The sequence below is a fragment of the Dendrobates tinctorius genome, unplaced genomic scaffold (genome assembly GCF_039654945.1).
Source record: "Dendrobates tinctorius isolate UK_male_01 unplaced genomic scaffold, ASM3965494v1 ptg000158l, whole genome shotgun sequence".
Lineage (NCBI taxonomy): Eukaryota > Metazoa > Chordata > Amphibia > Anura > Dendrobatidae > Dendrobates > Dendrobates tinctorius.
The window spans coordinates 26,340,306-26,354,967 of record NW_027361825.1 but is presented as its reverse complement, the minus strand read 5'-3'; the positions used below and the strand labels follow the sequence as shown (position 1 = coordinate 26,354,967).

The window sequence follows — 14,662 nt, the reverse complement described above, 5'->3', positions numbered from 1 at the left end:
CAAAAAAGATTAAACATTTTTTTTTTTTAAAGCATAGACAAGAATATTTACAATTTATTGTTACCGTGTGATGTAATGATATTTTTTTTCTTGTCATTTTCTATTCATGGAGGACCTCTATCAACCTACACTTGATGGAAATAGAGCATGTTTATCCAAATAGTAATGATCCCACAAGTCCGCCATGCCTGGGCATCCTTCCAGGTTTTCCTGGTGCTCGTGCAACCCTGTCTGTTGCTTATTTTCTATCCACTAACAGAATTTAAAGGGGATGTTCAGGATTAGAAAATTATTTCAGTTCCTCCAAGAACAGTGTAACACCTAACGACAGGTTGTGCATGACATTGCTGCTCTTTCCTTTTCACTTCAGTGCATGTGATCTACAGTACAAGGCAAAAATCATGGATTGTATGGAACTGTATCTAGGAAATTCCTTAAACTCTGTAGTATGGAGCCATAGATTGTCCGCTTGCCTCCATATGTTATCTCCATATGACATGGTGTGTGCATGAGCCCTAAGAATGACATTACTAAGAAGTTGGTCACTACCAACTGCACCTGAAAATGACCAGAAGCACAAATATCCATCTTTGACCTACAAACCTTCAAGACCATAAAGCTGGCATAAAATAGCAGATTAAACCAAACTCACCTTATTCTACAATTAATACCACAATTCAAAAAAGAAACTATCTAAAAATACCACACATTGTAATATAGGAAACTAGCCAATAGAGGGCAATAGAATACTGTCGAATTTCATATAATTCCAAAAAAGTGCTGAGTGCTGACATAGAACATCAATTCAAAGAAAAGACATAAATATTGACCTAATAGTAGTCTGGGAAAATGAAATACTAGAGCACCACTGAATCAGAAGCATGTTTCGCTTATTGCTTTTTCAAGGATTCTAATGTTTTTATTCTTTTTTTTAACATGGCAGATGATTTAGTTGAGAATCATTTAAATGACTCAATCAAATTCATTGATTGTTCAAATAGATCTTAGAAAAAAAATCATGCAAATGTTGATTTCTGCAGCATTGCATCTCATCATCATCATTCAAGTCAGTATAGGTGAGCTGCAATACTAGACATAGCCTATACACCATAGTGGTTCTTTTTAGACATTTTCTAGTCCTGGATCCTGATCTTGGGTTACGGTTAGGGATGGGCAAACCCAAATTTCAAAGTTCAGAGTCTGTACCGGACACCTACTGTCCAGTGCTGAACTCCGAACGGAGATTTCTCTCCCGGAAGTCCGTTTTAGTGTTCAGAGTTTCAGGAGGAGAGAGACCCTAGATCTTACTACGACCATTTTACAACAGCAAAGTTATTGTCCCCATTGATTTCTTTGGGAATCGGGTGGACATCTGGTTTCTGAACCTTACTTTGGACAAAAGTTCAGTCGCAACTGATGAACCCAAACATCCACGGGTCCGGTCATCCCTAGTTACAATCTATATTATTCTCCACAGATGAATTTAATAGGTCTTCAGAGTGAAAATCTTCTTGCTTACTCAGCTTGTCGGAAGCTTGTTCTCATACTCATGGGATGTTAATATTGTGTAATTTTTTTCTTTCTTCTCAATTTTTTTGTAATTACATAATGGACCCACTAGGAAGATTTAATTTTTCACTTGAACATTTAGTGTTTATTAAATACTTTTATGATGACTAATCCTTTGGGGCTCTGACACCTCCACCGTTGGATGTAAATAATGTACAGATCAGGGCATCACAGCTCCATACACTATTTCGTGGCTGCAGATCAGCTACTACTCTCGTCAATTGATTATATATTGATGCACATGATTTGTCCCATCCCCCCTTGGGCATGTTACCATAACTGAACCTTCATCTGCCATTTATAATCCTGCCGAATGCATTTGTTATTTCTGCTCCTCTAATAAGCATAGCTAAAGAGCTATTAAAAAAGTTTATCCCCTATCCATGGGATAACTTGTGGATTGTTGGAATCTGGCTGATAAGACCCCGCCGACCCCAAGATCTGGTCTTGGATGGAACAGAGATGCACACACTCGACCTTTATTTATGATATATGGGATTGCCAGATTTAGCTGAGTTTCTACTCTGCAGTCCCATAAAAAAGTGACTGGAACTGAGGTTGAGCATACGAACCTCCACTCTATTCACTACGAGGGTGCAGCAGAGCCTCAGTCTTGGGATCCCAGCAGTCAAACCCCCCAGCGACAGGGCCGGGGTTAGTGGCAGGCAGACCAGGCAGCTGCCTAGGGCGCCCACTCCCTCAGGGGCCCCCAGCTAGCAGCACATCACGCAGCCGCTATGAGGCCCCTGTGAGGCAGGGGGGCCACCTGCTGCCAGCGCCGACTCCCCCCGCCACTGTCGCATTGAACTATACCGACATCATAGTCAGTTGACGCTCCCTCTCCCATCATTCCCCTCTGCTTCTGGCACTACGGGTGTGTGATGACATCATTTCATCGTGCACCCGCTGTGTGCCAGCCCGGGCAGCGCAGCATCTGACACGAGGAGAGGTGAATATTGTGTTTTTGTTTTTTTTTTTAAATATATCAGTGAGTACTGGACTCTGGGGCCATTCTGGGTGGGAGCTGTATTATGGGGTACATTATAGACTATGGGGGGCTGTTTTTTAGTCTATGTGGGGGCTGTAGTATAGTCTATGTGGGGGAGCTGTATTATAGTCTATGGGGGCTGTATTACAGTCTATGGGGGGCTGTATTATATTCTATGAGGGTACATTATATTCTATGGGGGGACTGTATTATAGCCTATGGGGGGTACATTATATTCTATCGGGGGGCTGTATTATATTCCATGGGGGGGCTGTATTATAGTGTATGCCCCGTATTCTATGGGGAGGTGGGCGGTATTATATTCTATGGGTGATACATTATATTCTATGGGGAGGTGGGCTATATTATATTCTATGGGGGCTACATTATACTATATGGGGGGCTGTTATATTTATTATATTTTATGAGGGGTGATCGCATCATGCTTTATTAGGGGGCTACATTGTATTCAATGGGGGCCTGCATTATATTCTATTGGGGGCTAGATTATATTGTATGGGGGCTTTATTATACTCTATGAGGGGGCTACATTGTATTCTATGGAGGGGCTACATTATACTATATAAGGAGGCTGCATTATATTCTATGGAGTGGCTGCATTATATTCTGTGGGAGGCTGCATTATACTCTATGAGGGGCAACCATATATTCTATGGACGGACTGCATTATACTATATGAGGCGGCTGCATTATATTCTATGGGGGCTACATTATATTGTATGGCATGGCTGCATTATACTCTGTGGGGGCTGTATTATGCTATAAGTGGGCTGCATTATACTGTATTGAGGACTATGGGGAATACATTATACTAAATTATGAACGATGGCGTGCATTGTACTATGGGAAGTGAATTATACTACATGGATTACTATGGCGGTGCATTATACTATATGGAGCACTACGAGGACTGTATTATACTATATGGAGGACTGAGGAGTGTATTATACTATATGGAGGACTGAGCAGTGTATTATACTATATGGAGGACTATGGGGTACATTATATTATGTGGAGGACTGTGGTGCACATTATAATATATGGAGGACTATGGGGTGTATTATACTAAACAAGCAAAATGCTGCATATTCATCGAGTGATTGGATTGTTTATGCCGAAACAAAAATCATTGTTCTCAGCAGCACATCACCGATTGAAACTGTAGATGTGCTGCTGATAACATGATACTGTATGGGGACAGATTGATCTAATAGTGATTGTTTGGTCCCCATCATTCTTTCTCAGTTGGTGTAAAGAGGCCGGGAAACAAGCGTTGAACAACTTCAATATTGTCGATCACACTCGTTTAGCGGCCTGAACTCAGTGCATGGAAATACAACAGAAATGCTTCTGTGTGATGTGCAATATGTTAGCATTTGGGGCCCCATTTTAAACTTTTGCCTAGGGCCCCACTTTGCCTAAAACTGGCCCTGCCCAACGATCAACACGTAATCCTCCATCCTGTGGAGAGGGGATAACTTGCTTTATTGGGAACAAGCTTTTAAGATTGACACATCACTGCTTTTCTGGTAGACAGTCTGGATGTCACCAGCAGACTCTTCTAGAAATGTTATATGTTCACCTCCCCATCATAGACGTGGGGCGGTCAGTATATAGTAAAAGGAGTTCTTACCATTACTTTTCCAGGAAGTAGAAAATACATAGTTGCACATATTTTCCAAAGTAAATATAAAACCATTAAAATAAACCAGCAGTAGTAAAAAAAAAAGTTTATTATAGGAGTAAAGTGTAGAAAAAAAATAAACCATTACTACAATATTGTATTAACCCCCCTTAAATTATGTGCTGATGCTGCATACCATGTTATTACTGATCTCTACACAAATTTGTATGCAGTAAGTTCATTATCTCCCCCTAGTGGTAGCTGAAGGTAGCCAGAATGTCATCTTTTATCTATTTATACACAGGGTATTTGGAGCTTTGTATCAGAAAAAAAAACAAACCTTTGACCCCTATCAATAGAAAAAAAAAGAAATCAATTGGGCAGTACAGTATAACTCATAAAAACTATGTACATTTCATGGAGAACGGAATTTTCTGTAAACGAGCACAGTGACTTGTTGCTTCTTTTATTTGAAAGTCCACATACATAATTCTATATTTATTTTCCTTTAGACAGGCTTAGGTAGAGCTTTAAAGTTCAGATTGTACGTAACCAGGTAGCCATCATTGTACATGTAGAGCCTGTGATCATTGGGGTTGTAGGAGAGACTCTGCACGTTCTCCATCATTTTGTCAAGGATGATGCTTATCTGACCTTCCTGACTTGTCTTGGTGTCATAAATGTAAAAGATTTCTTCTTTTCTGGTGCTAAGGGTTCTGGTAGCATATAAGACCCCACACACCATGAAGGCGTTGGTGGCACCCAGCTTGTACTGGGATGTCATCCAGGTCTTCTCCACAGTGAGGTTAAGAGGATTTAGTTTGCTAATGACAATGTTTCCAGCATTTTGCTCTGTAGAGTAAATGACCCAGAGGCCATCCTCATCACTGGCTAAGTCAATGTCTTGCCACACAGAGGAGGCATAGGAGAATCGGTTGTTGAAGGTGGCATCTGGGAGGGTCCTGCGCTCGTTCACAGTGGTATTCATATTGTATTTACAGATGTCCCTGGTGTTATAGCAATTGTAATACAGCGAGTTGTTGAACATGACGACTCCACCACCTTGGCCGCAGCTGGAGTAGTCGTAATTATTATAGGATGGATTCTTGGTGAACACCTTCTCGGTGGCCCCTTTGTAGAGCAAGAGATCATCGTAGGTAGGATACGAACGATAAAGGTTCATCATGCGGGCATCTGTTGTGAGAGGGGCCACGAAATGCAAATCTTGATTCGCACCCGAGAAGGCGTCTTTTCCCCATCCTCCAAATCTATAGGAGAAACCTAACCAGTTCAACTGGACCACGAATGGTTTACTGATGTTGACAATTCCTCCGTGACTGCAGGAACCTAAGGACAATAAAGATGAAGCTAAGCATTTAAAAGTTTAGACAATGTAGATATCGTCTTAGATTTCTTCATATAATTTCCTCTATTTACAGTATATAATAATAATAATAATCTTTATTTTTATAATAATAATCTTTATTTTTATATAGCGCTAACATATTCCGCAGCGCTTTACAGTTTGCACACATTTTCATCACTGTCCCCGATGGGGGCTCACAATCTAAATTCCCTATCAGTGTGTCTTTGAGGTGTGGGAGGAAACCGGAGTACCCGGAGGAAACCCACGCAAACACGGGGAGAACATACAAACTCCTTGCAGATGTTGTCCTTGGTGGGATTCGAACCCAGGACCACAGCGCTGCAAGGCTGCAGCACTAACCACTGAGCCACCGTGCTGCCCCAGTATATGGCTCAAGATTTAAGTGGAGCCTTCAGTGACAAACATAGCGAGCTCCACATATGTCTGCACATGGCAGGAGTAGAGCACATATTCCCAGATTTGTAATGGACCCATGAACCTACCATGGTCTGATCATGCACCCCTTTCTGTTGCATTACATTTTTGTTTTGATAGCCAGAAACAGTCAGGAAAAAAAATTATATCTATTTGTATAAATTGCCTTGCAATGTTTCCATTTCCTGTTATGTCCAGATGTCACCGTATCCCAGAATTCCAAGCGGAGGAAGTTCACCGACTGCCATATTGGGACACCCAAGTGATGGGTTTCTCAATATGGAAACTGCTGCTGGTACCAACCTATTGCACGGTACCACCAGCGGAACACCGTCGCACCACACACACTTTATACGCTATATGCACCACACACACACACTCACGCAGCCTTTTGCGCGGTACCACCAGCGGAACACCGTCGCACTGCACCTGCGTGAATTCCGCGCAGGTGCAGTGAATCATTCAGCTGATCCCGGTGGCAGATGCACAACAGGCAGAGGAAGCTGGTCACATTAAAGGGGTTTTCCCCACAAACGAAAGTTCATTTTAAAAATTGTCTGTGTTTGACCATGTACGGAGCATACCACATCTCCTGGGCAGGGGAGGAAGCAAAAGACAAAACTGACATTACAGCAGGGGATCACAGAGGATTCATTTTGTGAGGTAAAATATTTCACTGACTGTTTTTAAACAATATTTTACCTCACAAAAAGTATCCTGTCTCTTCCAATAACTAAGCCAGCCCCCATCTCTATGTAATAATTGTCTTTGATAGAAGGGGCTGGCTTGGCTACTGAAATCAAAGTCAAAAGTTGACCTGCTGGAAATGCGTTCCTTTATTAATTCATGTATTTTTAATATTTATATAGAGGCACGGCTCAGTTTTTATGCATTGTAGCTGTGCACCATTAGGGTCCTGGGTCCAAATCTTACCAAGGACAACATCTGCAAGGAGTTTGTATGTCCTCCCCATTTTTGCGTGGGTTTCCTCCCACTTTAAAAAACCATATTAATAGGGAATTTACATTGTGAGCCCAAATACTAGTTTTTCTAGGAAACACCTAGAAAAACTAGAGAACCTAGGAAACTGACTTACCGTAATTGACTGATGGTGGTTCTTGATTATTCTGGTTCTTCTCACAATCTTCAAGTTTCTTACGCAGTGAAGCAATCTCCCGTCTCACAGCTAGTACGTTGTTCTTGTCGTATGATTCCAGTTGGCTCACCATGATGGAAATATTATGGACCTTAAATTTGACATAAGTGCATATTTTAGATTTTTTTTAGTAAGTATGGTCTTCCATGTCTGCTCATTATGATTTCCTTACCTCTGCATAGAGAGCTTCTACCAGAATATTGGATCCATCAAAGGATTCACGAAGTTTAATCACCAGTGACTCCATTTCTCTGATCTCCAACTTTACCATCTCAAAGTCTAGTTCTGTATAGGATATGCCTCCCATCTCCATGACTTCCACCCGCCTGGTCAAGTTATGTAGCTTCTGCACGTATCCAGTCAATGTAGCTTGGTAACTTTCGATCTAAAAGAATGATTGAATTCCATAAATACATCATAAATCTCATGGGAGGAGCCATCGGTGGCTTCTGGCGTATTGGAATTTCATCTAGTTTTACCTTTGTGATCTCTTCTTTTACGCTGACGCTCAGATCCTTGTTGGAAATTTCCAGGATCTCCAAACGATCTGCTGGGAACGTGGTATCTGGGAGGGCAACAGAGCAATGACAGATGCCCAGGTCATCCATAGTCCCAGTGGTGTTTACCTGGAAAAGGGAAGAAAGTTGTTGAAGTTTATTCAGCGAAATGTTCATAGTCTATTAGTAATGACTAATGTGGATATCAGATATGAGAGCTGCTGTAAACCACCCTTTGTGTCACAGCAAATCATGCAGATAAGACGACAAAGACTAAATCTCTGAGAACGCCAAAATACACGGAGGACACCTGAGCATGCTCGGAAAAACCCGAGTAATGAGTATACTCGCTCATCACTAGTGAAAGTTGAAAGTGCTTAGTACACAAATTAGCCAATTCATGTGAGCCCACCAGCCACGACATCTCTCTGGTAGGATCCAAAGACAATGTTCCCATGAGGAGATTTTGGTGTTGCAGATTTAAGAAAATTAGGTTATTTGCATTTTTTCTCTCTTGTTGGTTTGTCATGTTTTATATAAAGCTCATTTGTTTTTGATACTCCCTGATATTTGGCAAAATTTTATTGAGACAGTCAGGCAGGAGACACACTAGTGTATCACATCTACGACGCCAATGACACTCGGCTCCTGCTCTGCTGCGAGCGTGACCTGAGTGTCAGCGCTCTGTGCTCCGATGTACTCACATGAGGGGATCACAGCACAGGTGCGGAGGAGACAGAGAAAGTAATTTCTCCATCTCCTCTGGTGCCTACAGGAATCACACCGAACCTGGGTCATATTATATGTGTGCAATCTGAATTTTGTGTAAGGAGCAGTACCAGAGCAGGGGTACCATTTACACGCCATGGCTGTCACCAATGTTGCAGAGGGTTGGGGAATCTAGAGAGCTGGACGAACCGGGTCATATGACTGGGGTAGGCGAGGCGGGACTATATAGCGCTGCATGCGGGAAAAGGAGCAGAGCTCGCGTGGGAAAGCTAAGTGGCAGGACAGGTGCTGTGACCGCTGTGAAGGCAGACATCTCACTTGCGCAGGCCGCCCCTACAGACCCCCTGCAGAGAAGTTGATCGCTGGTAGGCGACCAATTGACAGGTTCCTGCCTTTCTCCTCGCCAGGAGGTGACTCAGGGCCCACACCACAGAGCACGCTAACCTACATGAGTTGATAATTTTACATAGTTATCTTATCTATTCTAGAGCTTTTGTTAAAGTAGTTTTTGAAACGTCAGAATATAATGCTCGGCATTTGCTTACAACTTGCAGGACATATTGCTTTTGTTCTTCATCTTTTGTCAGAAGGTCGTTAAAGTCGGTTACTTCCTACCTCTTTTAATTTTTCTTTCCTAACTTTTGGATTTACAACCCTAGCGTGCTCTGATGGTTCATCTGTGCTACTGAGCAATTTATTAGCCATTAACAACTTTTCATTGTCTGTAATGGTGGGATCAAAAAACGATAATCCCACCAACTCTGCATTCAAATACCACAAATGGTTAGAAAATTTGGTCAGGGCTATTTCTGCAATTTTTTTGTCACATTCTTTATAGTCTAACAGACTATGCAAAATACCTAAATCTTAAAATACCTCAATTTGGATTTTTTCAAACTTTGAGCGACGAGCGTCACGGGTTAACGTCGTTTGATCGAGCTCAAATTTTGGCTATCTCAATATCTGGAAAGGGGAATCGTTTTGTGGGGTCCAGACGGACAAAATTCCGACATCGATTTTTTGCGGTCACCCTAGTGCACAGGCTCAGTGATGAGCGGTGACATCACCGCTAGTTACTGAGCATGCGCCAGCTGCTTCCATTCATTCCCCAGTAGTATACAGTCGGAGCAGCTGTATTAGCAGTGCTCCGCCTGTAAACTGATTAACTCCCCCGAGATGGATTTACGCCGTGGGACTTGACTGTACACCGGAGCAGGTAATGTATATTGTTGGTTTGTTAATTTTCGATTTTTTACAGGTGAGCAATGGCTTCGATATGGGATTAGGAGTATAATGACGATTTTAAAACTGCGTACTGTATTCTGTCTTAAAATACTTTGCTCTTAATGTGTGTGTTTATTTAACCCTTGAATAACACTAGGATTAGTAATGGATAGGTGTCTTATTGATACCTCTCCATTACTAAGCCGGACTTAATGTCACCTTACAATAGCAAGGTGACATTAACCCCGCTTACCACCGCTACAGAGTAAGTGGGAAGAACCCTACAAAGTTCCAGAATAGGCGTATCTAATAGATTCGCCTTTTCTGAGTAGCTGTGGGCTGCTGTTTTTAGGCTGGGGGGGGTCCAAGATCAATGGCCCCTTACCAGCCTGAGAATAGCAGCCTCCAGCTGTGAGTTTTGCCGGGTTGGTTCACAAACAGAGGGGGACCCCACCTTGGGTTTTCATTCATTCATTTTCTCCTGCTCGCTGTTGCCGACAGAGCAGGAGAGAAGAATGACAGCCGCGTTCATCACCAGCCGCCGGGGAACAGCGCTTACTGTAGCACTTCTTCCCCGACGGCCGTCCATGTGGTCCTGATGCGGCACACGTGTGGCACACGGTTGCCACACATGTGCCACGTATCCACCCAGACACATGGACACGGATAGCTCCGGTACCAGAATTATCTGTACGTGTGAGACTGCCCTTATTTAGAACATGACACACCAAAAGAAAAAAAATTGCAAGTAACCCAATTTACTTAATAGAAGCAGAAAATCTGCAATATCAAAAACTCACCAAGAGCTCCTCATGGGAACGTAGCCTCACACGCTACACTTTTTGAAGCCTCGTCAAAAACTTATTGTGGGCACACAGCTTAAGGCCACGTTCACAGATTCAGTATTTTACCTTGGCATTTGTATGATAAAAATCTAAGAAAAGAAAAGTATAATAGAAACAATCACCACTTCTGTATTTATCACCCACTCCTGGTTTTGGCTTCCAAATAATGATGTAAAATACTGAGCAAATACTGAACGTGTGAACGTGGCCTTAATATCATGCCATTCCCAGGCTAAAAGTCTACGAATGTAAGGGGCAGGTAGGATCAAGAACTAAATAAAAACAGCCTCAGGGCTCACTCACACAACTGGCTTTGTTTTGCATACACTCTTTGCATTTTTCACAGATAGTACTCGTACCTATAATAACAATGGGGCTGTTCACATGTCCGTGATTTTTCATTGACTGAACAGTCAGCGCAAAATCAGAGACATGTGCAATATTGATTTAAGTGTCAGATGGGTCCATAATAAAAAAAAAAAAATAACTGACCAGCTCCTTTAAACAGCATAAGCAAGTGTGAACAGGAGAATGTAAAATATACTTATAACTTGAAAGTTCTTAGCTCACATATTGGCCAATTCATGAGAGCCCTCTAGCTATGACAATGTAACCTTTCTTTGATGGAACCCCAAACCTAATATTTATCAAACCTGCCTCTCCCACACCATAAGTCTATAAATTTAAAAGGAGAATCAGGATCCAGCACTAATTAAAGACATCCATAGGCTAATGGGAGGCGGAACTGAGCCCAGCATGGAGGCAGTCAAAGAATTAAAACCTGATACATTACACATACAACACAAACAAAAGTCATACATAGATATGTGACAGATTTTCCAGTGATTCTCTCTGACACGTGTCAGTCACTGTACTGACTAGGCTGGCAGTATGGCTCTTTCTGACACATCAGTCCCTGTACTCACCAGGCTCGCAGCATGGCTCTCTCTGATACCTGCCAGTCCCTGTACTGACTAGGCTAGCAGCATGGCTGTCCCTGACACCTGTCAGTCCCTGTACTCACTAGGTTGTCAGCATGGCTCTCTGACACCTGTCAGTCCCTGTACTGACTAGGCTGGCAGCATGGCTCAGTCTGACACATCAGTCCCTGTACTCACCAAGCTGGCAGCATTGCTCTCTGACACCTGTCAGTCCCTGTACTCACTAGGCTGGCAGGCTGGCTCTCTCATACCAGTCAGTCCCTGTACTCACTAGGCTGGCAGGTTGGCTCTCCCATACCGGTCAGTCCCTGTACTCACTAGGATGGCAGGGTGGCTCTCCCATACTAGTCAGTCCCTGTAATCACCAGGCTGGCAGCATGGCTCTCCCTGACACCTGTCAGTCCCTGTACTCACTAGGCTGGCAGGGTGGCTCTCCCATACTGGTCAGTCCCTGTACTCACCAGGCTGGCAGCATGGCTCCGCAGTGCACACACAGCTAGTATCAGTAATGGCAGCATCTTCCCTGTGGTCTCTTCTCCTGACCTCTGCTTCTTGCACTGCCTGCTGCAGCACTTGTATTTATATGGAAAGCTTTGTTTGTGGAGGAGGAATGACCATCAGGAATTTCCAGATTCCTGGATCCCCCTCCCACCCGCTTTCAGCACACACCTCAGCCATTCTGTTTGTACCCATTATAAGGCTCGCCCTGTGACCCGGGGGTTGTAATGTCCTATGTAACCTACAGAAAAAAAGTCCAGAAGTGAATATACGTAGAACAGGACGTACAATATGGAGGGTAACCCTTGCCACCATAGACCGTCCACGCATCCTTCATTAGTGACGGAGGAAATACTGATTATATTATTTATGGTTTGTTTTAATATATTTCTGTTTTATGAACTTTGATATCTTGTGTGAATCCGATGCATATAGTCTCCTCCTACTTCTCTCAGGTTGCAGAAGGGCGTCCATGCAGGTTTCTGCGCCTCAGCGTCATCTTCTTATGGTCCATCTCTTCTTTCTACTTCTCTTTTTTTCCAACTGTACAGACTACATTGCAGCAAAATTCACACAAATTTCTGCAATTCTGACTCTTCCGACTGCCCTTTAGGCTATGTGCACACGTTGCGGATTGGTCTGCAGATTTTTCCATGCGGATTTTGCAAAATCCGCAGGTAAATTCGCAGGTCAGAAGACCTGCGGGTTATCTGATGGAGGCTCTACGGGTAAGTGATGGAGGCTCTTTTCCAGGAGTTTACGAAGCTGGCAGCGACAAAAAGCACAGCGTGGCTGCAGGAGCAGTTGTGGCTGTTGAGCGGCAGAAAAGATGGGTTAGCTGTGGACCGGATGCCCCCAAAACATCCTAGGAGGTTGCGGCCTTCTGAGAAAGCGAACCCTGACCTGTCATCCAGGGCTCGGGGGAAGGCGGGGAGCCCATCCAGGGACCATTCGAGTCAGGATGCGAGCAGCCAGGAGACGGAGAAGGCCTTGAATCCGTGCCGGAAGTCTGCTACGATTGTGAGCATGCGTAGGAACCGGGAGGTGATGTCATCTTCTGGCGTGGAGGCGCCGGCGTCATACAGAGAGACGAGGGCACGGAGGAATCAGGAGGAGGAACAGGGAAGTGACTGGAGTATCCAGGGAGCGAGGAATTGAGCGGGTAGTCCAGCGCTCTGCCTTCTTGGGAGGATGGCGTGTAGGGACTGGCCCAGGGAATGGAGGAAAGACCGATAGGGTGCCTGCTGCAACACGCAGGGCCAACAAAAGAACAAGAAGCAGTCGAGCTGTAGGTCCAAGGGAAGACAGAACGGAAGGGGAGGATGAAGGCATCCGGAGGATTGCTGGCTGCAGGCGTGCAGCTGAAGTGCCTTCCACCTCCGCAGGGACTATGGACATTCACAACACTAACACAACAAGGGCCAAGGGGTCCTTGGTTGCTGGGGTGTCACCGGTGGAGTCTGAGGAGGAGGGCGTGGCGTCTACAGGAGAAGAATCGGAGGAGGACCAGCAGGTTGTGTATGAGGGGTCAGCAGGTAGCAAGGTGTCGCAGTTGTTGGGAACGATGCGTGAATTGATGGGCATAGCTAGGTATTCCCCAGCTGTGGTGTGACGAGGGGGTGGTGCGCACATGGCGCAAACATCTGCAGTGGTTTCAGCCTCGGTAGGGGTGGCAAGCGATAATCATGGTGGGGCTCCGCTTGAGGGGGGCCCCCTTGAATTGGATAGTGCGGGGAGTATTGACCCAGTGAGCCTGGACGATAAGGCTCGTGGGGAAGTTATTTGTGTGTTTTGATGGGCCGTTGGGTGTGCATTTTAAACCGGAGGTGAAAGAGAAGATATGGAGGGATAAATATGTGTATATTTTTTCACTTTTGCCAATGGAGAAGTTTAATTTGGATAGGGTGAAGCTGACGGAGAGTAAAAAAGAGGAAGAGGAAAGGTATTGGTTGATTCTCCGTTCTTTTGCCAACTTGCTGCAGGCATTCTCTATATAGGCTAGTGTGGTAGGGGAAAAGGCCCCGCAAAAGTGTTTTTCTCTTTTTTGCTATCTGGGTAGCATCAGCGAGGCATATTGTAAGTATTGTGGGACTGGTTGGTTGCAGTACGACGAACAGTTTAGGCAAAGGAAGGCGGTTCGTCCAAGTTTGCGGTGGGATAACAAGGACATAAGTTTGTGGATGCGTTTTCCTTTCTTGGGGCCGCCGCGGTACCCGCTAGTTCAGGGGCACCACCGGCGGGAGCAAAGAAGGATTTGTGTTGGTGCTTTAATGAGAAGGAATGCACTTTTATGTCCTGTAGGTTTAAGCACGAATGTTCTAGTTGTGGGGGACACCACAGCTTCACAAAGTGTTTTAAGAGAGGAAAGAAAAAGTCTGAGGAAGCTGTGGATAAGAGGGACGACTTCAGTGAGGGTAGAGAGGATGGGGCAGTAGTTAGATAATTACCCTGATAAGGATGCAGCATGTGTAGGGGGCTGCGATGTACAGTATCTACCTTTAACCCCTTTAAGGACATCCCATTTTGATCTTAATGTGGTTTATTAATATTGAACATATGTAAAGTATTTTAGCTGCTATTGTACTCTTTATACTGTTCCATTATAGGGAAAGGATAGTGTTCCTCCTTAGCCACTAGATGGGGCATGATAGTTATTCAGCTGTAATAGAAGTTCAGCATAACAGATAGTTAATATAGGAGGGGTCATGGTGAATAAGGCAGGAAGGACTTCCAGACAGAGTCAGTTGGGGCCAGGGCGCCCATTAGCTG

The 14,662-nt window shown here is 44.1% G+C and overlaps 1 protein-coding gene across 1 annotated transcript; it reads right to left on the bottom strand.

Moving 5' to 3' along the window:
• Positions 1-4,293: 4,293 nt before the first annotated feature.
• On the bottom strand, positions 4,294-11,938 carry LOC141051995 (olfactomedin-4-like). The gene is made up of 5 exons (XM_073549158.1): positions 11,857-11,938; positions 7,639-7,785; positions 7,332-7,544; positions 7,100-7,250; positions 4,294-5,549 (listed from the first exon to the last, which is right to left on the bottom strand). Exons 1-5 carry the CDS (start codon positions 11,911-11,913, stop codon positions 4,711-4,713), a joined length of 1,407 nt encoding a protein of 468 aa, XP_073405259.1. The 5' UTR covers positions 11,914-11,938; the 3' UTR covers positions 4,294-4,710.
• Positions 11,939-14,662: the final 2,724 nt, after the last annotated feature.